Here is a 9661-nt window from a genome sequence, read left to right as displayed (position 1 = left end):
TTTCCAATCTACAATGAGCTTAAAACTCAAACATGATCAAAGGCTATGACAAAAAAAAAAGAAAAAAAAAAGGTTAAAACAGAAATAGGACGTTGACTTTACAGCTGCTTACATCAACCTTCCTATTACAAGTGAAACAGAGTGGAATAAAATGAAATGCTCATTCACATTAAATGTTACATTACTTTGTCCTAAATCATTATACAATTAAAACCTGCCTACGCTGTAACAGTTTGGTGATTTGCCCCCCCCTCAATTTTTTTTTTGGCAAAGTTGATATCGCACACACCCCTGTAGTAGGAGGCAAGACAATTTCCATTCACTGACTAATTACATCATAACATTATGTTCAAGTAACAGATATGGGTGTTTTATTTTCTAAAAGCATTTTGCTAAATTACCTTAAAGTCAGATGGAGCCGGAGCTGTGCAGAGATTCAAAGGATGCTTGCAAAGCAAAAGGTAAAAATCACTTTTACACTGACAAAAAAAAAAAAAAAAAGAAAAAAGAAAGTCCCTGATAGAGGCTGGAGAACAAAATATTCACATTCTGCTTGCTTAAGGAAATATGGACATGGTTGCAAGATTTTCCCCTTTTGCCAGCCCAGACATCCTCTCTCAGCAATTAAACATAGTCCAGTTTCAAAGATTCACCCAGACGGCATCCATGGTTGAGTCTGATACACACACACACACGCACACACACTCACATTTTCATTTTCTTGAAAGGCGCGTGGGTGTAGTTAAGGAATTCATTTGATTTTAATTTGTCTAATAAAATATAGAATTCATTAATAATACATGGGAGGGCTAAAATACATACTGAGTGAAAAATAAAATAATGATACAAAGCATTTTTTGTTTTTGCGTAACACAGCTAGAAGGACCACAGAGTTGTCAGGTTTCGTCCCTGAGGAGGGACGGAGACAAAGGTCAAGGAGTCTTCAGATTACAGGGACCTTACCTTGACTATCTGTTGTGGATACATTTCAGCCCCGTCACCTGATCTCGGATCAGATCTTCATACTATACACAATACCATTTCTTTTTATAATCTCCTTTTACCATGTGGCTTCCATTTTTTGTTGTCCCCCCCCACGCAAACTTTAAAATTCCTTGTTGGGTCTGGCCATCAAGCAAAATTTATGAAAGCTAAAAACGCAATAAAAAAAAGTTTATCGTAGATAAATAAACTGGGATTTAAAATTCATAGTCTTCGTCTGCCATGTCAATGGCCCAAGCAAACTTCTCACGCTGGGTTTTGTTGTAGATCTTCTCGACGGGAATGCCCCACTTCTTACACCTACAGGACCAGACACAATTCGAGAGAATCAAAGACCTGAAGCAGAGCCAAGTGTTGAATTTAAAAAGTTTAAAAGAAAAACACCACCACCACCTCCATCATCTTACCAAGCCACAGAAATGCGTGGGTCCAGATAATTGAGTTTGGAAGTGCCGAGAGCGATCTGCTTGTTCTCTTCACGATCAGTCGCCTGGACTTCCAGCTTCATCAGCTGCTCCTCTATCCTTTGAACGGCCTTCCTCTTACTCTCTACTGCCCTGTAAGGAAATGAATAATGCAGTTTAATAAAAAGTTGGCAATCGAGGATGACTATCGGGGGAAGCTGTGTTTCTGTAAAGACATCAAACACGTACTTTCTGGACTTTTCATCTCTATGTACTTTGGCATCAGCCTTTGCGCTCTTCAGTTCCCTCTTGGCTTCAGAAAGCTGGTCCTTTTTAGCATCAATCTAATAATCAAAAGGAAATAGTTTTCCAATGCACGGTCTTGCTCAGGGTACCTTTGTTTCTATTGTAGGTAACATTACTAAGATGATGTATCTTCTTAAATCAAGCTGTTACATTAACCCATTAAAGACCATCTCTGCGACGATCAGCCGTCGGTCTTTAACACAAGTGTTAATTAGCAAAGATTAACGTTACCTTAGTTTGCAGGTTCTGCATAGACTTCTCAAATGTCTTCGGTGGAGCTCTCTGATGGTTACACAGGATGGCCACAGCCCGGTTGGCCCGGTTGTAGGACAAGATCTTGGCTGGAATGTTTTCGTCCGCTAGTGAGACAGAGGGTATATATAAAAAAAGAAAAGAAATTAAAACCCATCACATTTGCTGTCTTTTAGTTCACTCAGTCTTGATGAGAAGTGGTTAACTTGGTCCGAAGCGTACCAGTTGTGAGCTCCTTCAGTTGCTGCTGCAGGGTGATCGAAGCGTTGTATGTACGGAAAACTTTAGCTGTGAGACCGTCCATCAGCTCCTGAAGATGCTTGTTCAGAATAGAAGTCTGGAGGAATCCAGTTACACAAAAAGGAGAGGGGAAAGAAAATGCAGGAAGTCTTTTGTAAAAACTGGAACATTATTCCAAGTATGCATGCATTAGTCAAGATTTTACTGACCAAACATTTATGAACACGAGGGTTACTTAAATAATTAGACTTACATTCAGACGGTCAAACAGGTCATCATCTGGTTCTTTGTTTTCCATAAACAGCTGAAGGTTCTTAAACACCTTAAAGGAAAAAGGAAAGGCATTAATGCAGCACGAGTTAAAAACATCTCATTGCTCCCACTGCAGAAGCGTACTGGTCCTTACCCTTTTCTCCACAGGGACTCTGTTGTAGTAGCGGATGGAGTCTTTACCCAGGAAGTCGAACTCCACCACGTATTCTTGCCCTTCGCTTTCCGGGTACAGTTTGATGTGCTCGACTCTGAGCGAGCAGCAGCCGACGGTGTCTGCAGTCTCGCCTTCTTCCTTCTCGTTACCTGCTCTCAGAGCCAGCTAGGGGACAGCACAGCAGTGGGATGAATGAGGCGTCGGCTTTCCCAAAACTAGTATTTAAGCACCCGCTAGCTTCAAAACACTGAGAAGCTCCAAATTCTTCAAACACAATCTTCACCTTGTCAATAAAGTAGAGAGCCACAGCCCTCTGTCTGATCCTCATCTCCTTGGACTTCCAGTCCTCGCGATACTGCGCTCTGATCCGATCCACACATTTCTTCAGCCGACGAGCCGTTTCATACTTCTGCCAGTCTTTCTCTCCCTGCAGGAAAAAAAAAAAAAAAAATGAAACATGAAAGGAGTAACTTGAGCCGAGCCCTGGTTTGTGTAAATCGTAAACACAGTCCAACTCAAGGCCAAACTCAGGGATTGAGACGTTGATGCAAAGTGCAGTAGGACACTGTGTTTAACCATTTCCTGGAAACTTCCCCGAACCCATCAGCCCACCTTGATTCTGGAGCTGGGGTTCAGCATGATGTACTTGATGGAGCCTTGAATGTTTTCTGTCCACGACACCAGCCAAGTCACTTTGTTATCATGACGAACTTCTTTCCACTTGCGGCCCGGGGGAGGCTCGGGGTACTTGGAGTCCCTAAATTAAGCACATTAATAAGGTGTCCTATCACTTACAGCACAGTCTTTTTTTTCTTTTTTCTTTTAAATCAGTTTATCTGTGCTCAGGACAGAAAGCCTTTCAACTCACTTGCTGCAATTGATGATGATATCTTCGGGCCTAATGCGGCGTTTAAGCATTCCCATTTTTGGATGATCTCCTCGACCGCGAAACAGGCCAGGGGGCTCAATACGGAAGTTAGCAATACGTTCTTTGTGGTTGTCCATGATGCAGAAGCCATACTCCTGCAGGGTGCGCTCATTTTGTTCTTTGATTTTCTAGAAAAGTTGAAAGAATGGAAGTGAAATAACTTGCCAAGTATTACCATACGCCATCATTTAAATAAATAAATAAAAAACAGAATTTTTTATACTTCTCAAAAACACTAAATTTAGTAGTCTGCTGCCTTCAGGTTATTCAGCAGATTCAATGGGCTTCCTGTTTTATTCAGACCAACTGACAGAAATGTGTTGAATTAGGAAAGACTGAACCGACACTTGTCTGAAAGGCACAGCAGGTCTTACAGGGTTAAGGCGGAGGCTTTCCGAAACACTCAGAGCTCAACCACTAAGGTACTAAAAAGACATCACACATCAGGCTTAAAGGGAGCTTCGATGTTCAAAGGCCTACAGAGTCTTTAGGACCTCTGACTTTTGGCTGACCTGTTTCTCCTCTTTTGTCATGGCTTTCCTGGCTTCAGACTGGGCCTTAAAGTACTCGCTCATCTCAGTGAAGTTGCACTTTTTCAGGTCTGTGATCTTCGTCTTTTCTTCTGAAGTCATTTCCTAGGTTCAGACAAGTCAAATTTGCATCAAGAAAAAAAAAAACAAACAAGCTGACAAGTTACAATTTACCCAAGTGAATATTTCAGTCTACCTTTCTCCAGTCTTTAAAGAAGTTTTTACGAAAGATGTCTTTTGTGGTGTACTCGTGATCCAACATTTTGGCAAAGAATGTCGCCACCTCTTCTGCTTCTGGGCTGAGCTTCATGGCTTTACCTGAGACGTGTAAAACAGTCTCATTTACACCTGCGCTCACGGAATTTCAAATTCATCTAAAAAGGTGAGAGAAAAAAAAAAAAGAAATCCTGTGCGGGTTGCCGCCTTACCATCGTAATAAAATTTCACGTGGCTAGGAAGGGGTTCGTAAGGTGGAGCAAATACTGGTCCTTTGTGTTCAAGAAACTTCCATTTAACACCATCTGTGTACCTCTCTTCTTCCCACCTGTGGTCAAATAAATGAGTTGAAGCGAGAACTGAACTTGCAGTGCATCTTCTCTGTCTCCACATTGATAAAGCATGATGGTATGGCACAACAAGCCGACATTAACTCACCATTTCCACTTCTCCTCTGGTTCTTGCTTTGCTTTCTTTTTTCCATCAGCTACTTCTCCTTTTTTGCTTTTTGTTTTTTTGGACTTAATGTCCTAAAATAAGGAAGAGAAAGCATTAATGTTTAACTCCGAAGACGGGAGAGAAATGACAATATAATCTGTAACAGCACTAAAAAGACAATCAGTCCCAGCTCCGCAGTCTGCCTGAGGGCCTTCACCTCGTTTTCCTGTTTCCTTTTCTTGGCCTTCTTGTCATTTTCAGTCTTTATCTTCTTTGGCTTGAATTCAGAGCTGAAATAAACACACCCAGCGTCATAAAGCTGACAGCTCAAACTGATCGCTGCTGTAACCCTACAACATGGGAGTCAAATCCAATGACAACACCCACTTACTCATAATCGTCGTCTCTTTCTCTTTTTAGAGACTTCTCAAATTTAGGAGAGTGGTACAGGTCATCCTCGGGCTCAGACTTCACATGTGGGCTGCCAAAAATAAACAAACAGATAAAACTCTTTCCTCAACCTTCAATCAGGAATACATCTGCTGCATTTTTAAATACAGAACTCAAAGAAACGTAATGTCTTGACAAACCTGGCAAAGCCGTTCTCTTTCTCTTTTTTGACTTTACCATCAAGGGACTTTATCTGAAATTAAAAACAACGCTGTTAATCAAAAGACGGCAAAGTAAATGATAATGCCCATTTTGACAAATATTGTCTTTACAGTTCTTAATTAAATGCCATTTTAATTGGACACAACTGTGATGGTAAATCTTTCTGTGTTTCAAAAATAAAACATGTCTGGTTGCAAGAGTAAAAATATCTGAGTGTTTCAGACACTGCAGTATCCAAATGGTTATTGTTATTGTGTTCGTTTCTCTCCACAGCTGGACAAAATGCTCTTCAGACAAGTTTAATTTTTTAGAAGAAAAGAAACACACAGCCCAGTGTACAAAAAAAGTGGTTTTTTTTGGTACAAGTCATTTACCTTTTCGTCTTTCCTCTTCTCTTTGTGCTTGTCCTTGAATTTGTCTGTGCTGCCATCTTTGTGCTTCATCTTTTCCTTGTCCTTGTGTTTTTTATTAGAGAAGTCCTTGTAATCACTGAAGTTTGAGAAATTTCCTATTAGTTTGGGTTGTGTAACTTACGTTTCTGCCTCTTTTCCAACATAAAAATGAGCTTATGAGCTGTAGAGACACCCATTCTGTACCTGTTGCCATGCTTATATTTCTCCCGTTCCTTATCCTTTTTGTGTTCCTTATGTTTGTACTTGTCTTTATGCTTGTGAGAGTCTACAAAGAGAGAAATGTGTCATCTTTACAGGTGAACAACGCGTCACCGGTCACATGAAAACAGAAATGTAGCTTCACATGGAGCATTTTTAAACAAAGAAACATTGCTACTATAAAGATCCAATCATCCCACAATGTATTAATTAAAACTAAGACTAAAAACCTACTTGAAAAAAAAAACATTAAGTGCTGCCACCACCCTTTCAAGATACTGCAAGGTTTGAACTTTTTAGAAAAGGTCAATAAGAAGCAAAACGAACAAAGATAAACATCGTGCCTGTATGTGTTGAGGTGTAGACGACCCAACTTGTCAAACAGGCTATCTGCCAAACATCCACCAGCAGACGGCTGTGAAATGACTGAGGCCACTCCTGATAAACTGGGACAAGTTGTTTTATTGTCCACCGTTTACCGTATGTATAAAACTCTTTAGGCAACACGTGCACTATATGAGACCATATGTGTGCGTGAAGGACGTGTGCTCTGATGCAGTTTTTCATTAAACAGTAGCACAGCGCCACCTAGTGTCTGTCTGACTTGTGCTTTTAGATGACATTTACCTGACAAGCTCAAACACGCAAGTAAACAACTTTTGATTTCACTCCTGTCTAATGTGGAAAATTTGCAAGAAAATGTTCCCTCCAGTTCACACACAGGCTCTCAAAGCCACAGACCTTAGCACCAGTAGGGCTCAGACTAAGTTTAGTTTATAAAAAATAAAAAAATGTAAAAATGTCTTTCCTGGTCTCTTAACATGCGACTGGTCCAAGGAGACAGATGGCATGTGTGAAGCTGAAAAGCTCGGTCAATGAGCAATTAAATCTCCGAAAATTAGATGATGCCAAAAATAGGAGCGATCTCTTGGATGGTGCAAATTTGATGAAGTCGTTTTAAAACTTTGTGTTCGAAATCTAAAGACGCCAGAGTTCATTTGCCTGTCCCTTAAATTTTGGGGGAATTAATTACAGCTGAAGGGCACGCTGGTACTCGAACAAGACCTCCATTTAATTACTTTCTAAAGCAACTACCTGACGCTTTCACACCTGAGAGGACAGGTAACTTTCTAAAAAGGACAAATTTTGTTTTTATTCTGACAAAGTTAGAGCTTCATGACTTCAAAGTAAGCCATTAATCGCTCATAGAGATTCAGATCAGTAGCTATCAAAACAACAAAACAAAAAAAGCCTCAAAGCTTCATCATAATCAAAAGCATTTTTAACTTATTAGCGCACTTTTACAGATTCCCTAATTTCAAAATTCTATCAATTTCCAGACTCCAATTTTGATGGGATTTTTTTCAGTCATTTTTTGGACATTTTTAAATTCAAGTACAAATACTCTGAGCACTAGTAAACAGTGTTAACCCTCATTATGTTCATGATCCTAACAGTAAAAAAAACATCAGTACACTTTGGGGGGAAAATAAAATAATGCAGATTTTTAACTGCATTGTAATTTACCGTTTAATTTGTGTAGCTCAACCATTTCTAGTAATAAAAATCTTGTTTCAGTAATAAGTTCATATATAATATAATACCATGGGGTTCATTTTTCCTCTTCAATTGAACACACGTGTTTATTTTACTTTAGAGTTAATTAGAAAAACTTTTAATGCCCAAAGAGTTGGGCTAACGTGTGTTGAGCAAGTTGCAGAGGGTATGTGTGGAATATGGGTAAATATTTAGCACACATATAAACTAGAATTAAGTGTTTTGCAGTGTAATGTACATGGCCGCACATGGCTGCCCTGTGAAACAAGTTGGGGTTTATTGTCTCATCAGAACGTAGACTGAATCTTATCCCATCACCTGAGGAACGGGCCGCTCATCCACCTGTAAAACTGTACGAGGCGGCATCTGTCTGTGGTTTTTTAATCGCCCGCAGCTGAACGCAAAAGGCAGGCAATTAAGTATTAAGGCGGGCGATAGTGTATTTGCCTGTGCATTTGTCCGCCTACATATAATCAGTCTAAAAAGCGCTTAATTTATTTTTCTGCTATTTCAATGTTCTTGTATCAAAAAATAGAGCCGGTGACAAATTTTTATTTTTTTTTCACGTTATCATATTTATTCAAATTTGGAAAATAAAAAAGTCAAATTTTACACCTTTCCACATTTTTCCAACTGTGCATGACCCCAGATTGAAACAACCATAAGCAGGACAGTGTTATAGGTTGTTGTGAAGTTTAAATCACTCAGTTATTGTACTGACTAGTAAAATTTGGACCCAAGTTAAAACTATCCTCCACCTTAAAGCAGGATGGATAATCTATGTAGCGATTTAAAGAAACGCCTCAACGCCAAATGCAGTAAAACAATAATCTTAGTCACCATTTTAGCAACAAACCTTATCATTCCTCCTCCCTGGAGCCATCTACACCTCACAGCCTGGGTTCAGCCTGTAGCAGTCAGGCCGCTACAGCGAAAAAGAAAATGGCGCAGAGACTAAGTCCTCAACCCCCAAACCCTCACTTTCAGCTGGAAAATGCGCCACTAAAAGCCAACTAACAAGAACTTCTGCCGCAATAGACTGATAAAACACCTCGAGCTGTGTCCCATTATTAATTTAGATGGGCAAAAGAAGGAACGGAAATGCTTTTACAGGGGTTTGCTTTTGAACAATAGGCGCTTGTGAGAGAGACAGAGGACTTAGTCTCTGGACGCCATTTCTGTTCTCTACTGAAAACTAACACAACGTTGCGTTACAACAGTCAAAATGTATAACATTTTCGGGAAAACATCCATTTTCGTTCGTTAGCCAGGTGTGATAAACTTACCATTGACTCGAGAGCCACAGTCAATCTGGAAAAATCAAAAACACGAATGTTAAATTTTGTACCAGGTTAGCTAACTAGCCGGCTACCCAACTTTGAACTTGCTCAGAGGCAAAGCGAGTTTGCTTCTCTGCTAGCTTAGCTTCAGAAGCCGCTAGGGCTAACACGGTTTGAGCTAATGAAGCCTTACTTATTTGCCTCTTATATACAGCAGACCGCTAACTAGGCACCCCTCCGTTCAAACGTCCCTACAAATATGTGACAAAACTTGTCAAGGCGGCGCTAACAGAGAAATTACGTGGTTTAACACACAGCCGGCTATATATGCTATCAGATACTGTTAGCCGAGTTACCCTGTCAAACCAAGAAAAGACACGGCACTCCGGACAAGTGATGGCATTACGAAATAGGTTATAAATTACCTGGTCCTCGTTGTGGGAATGATCCCCACTCATTTCCTAAGCCTTTGTTGAATTAAAAAAAATACAAATTAAAAAAGTGAGTAACACGTATGTCACCACACTCTCAGGCGAGTAGATACAGGCAGAATGAAGAAAATGAACGGTTGTGTAAGAGTTTAAGTGCCGATTGTACACAACTGCGCATGCGTTATAATTTAAATGGTTAAAAAAGGGCCAGGGCTCCTCCTCCTTACAAAACGTGTTGCTCTCCAGGGTTGTGAGTGAGGTTCCCATGTGCCAGAGGCAAAGAACATACTAGGATCAGAACCAACTGGTTATTTGTTAGCATATTACACTAACACGTGTTCTAATATTACACACGAATAAAGCAAGAAGCAACACACACACACACACACACACACACACACATATATATATATATATGAGAAAGGAG

General features: G+C 40.1%; 1 protein-coding gene across 1 annotated transcript; it reads right to left on the bottom strand.

Moving 5' to 3' along the window:
- Positions 1–237: 237 nt before the first annotated feature.
- On the bottom strand, positions 238–9384 carry top1l (DNA topoisomerase I, like). Its single transcript, XM_017430605.3, has 21 exons — positions 9229–9384; positions 8810–8834; positions 5952–6033; positions 5730–5844; positions 5334–5386; positions 5135–5224; positions 4961–5033; positions 4744–4835; positions 4518–4633; positions 4286–4407; positions 4072–4194; positions 3500–3687; positions 3244–3388; positions 2915–3058; positions 2611–2796; positions 2458–2526; positions 2187–2301; positions 1944–2071; positions 1656–1750; positions 1410–1559; positions 238–1302 (listed from the first exon to the last, which is right to left on the bottom strand). Exons 1-21 carry the CDS (start codon positions 9259–9261, stop codon positions 1200–1202), a joined length of 2247 nt encoding a protein of 748 aa, XP_017286094.1. The 5' UTR covers positions 9262–9384; the 3' UTR covers positions 238–1199.
- Positions 9385–9661: the final 277 nt, after the last annotated feature.

The sequence above is a fragment of the Kryptolebias marmoratus genome, linkage group LG4, assembly GCF_001649575.2.
Source record: "Kryptolebias marmoratus isolate JLee-2015 linkage group LG4, ASM164957v2, whole genome shotgun sequence".
NCBI lineage: Eukaryota > Metazoa > Chordata > Actinopteri > Cyprinodontiformes > Rivulidae > Kryptolebias > Kryptolebias marmoratus.
The sequence above is the reverse complement of the archived record's forward strand: the minus strand, read 5'-3'. Positions and strand labels throughout refer to the sequence as shown.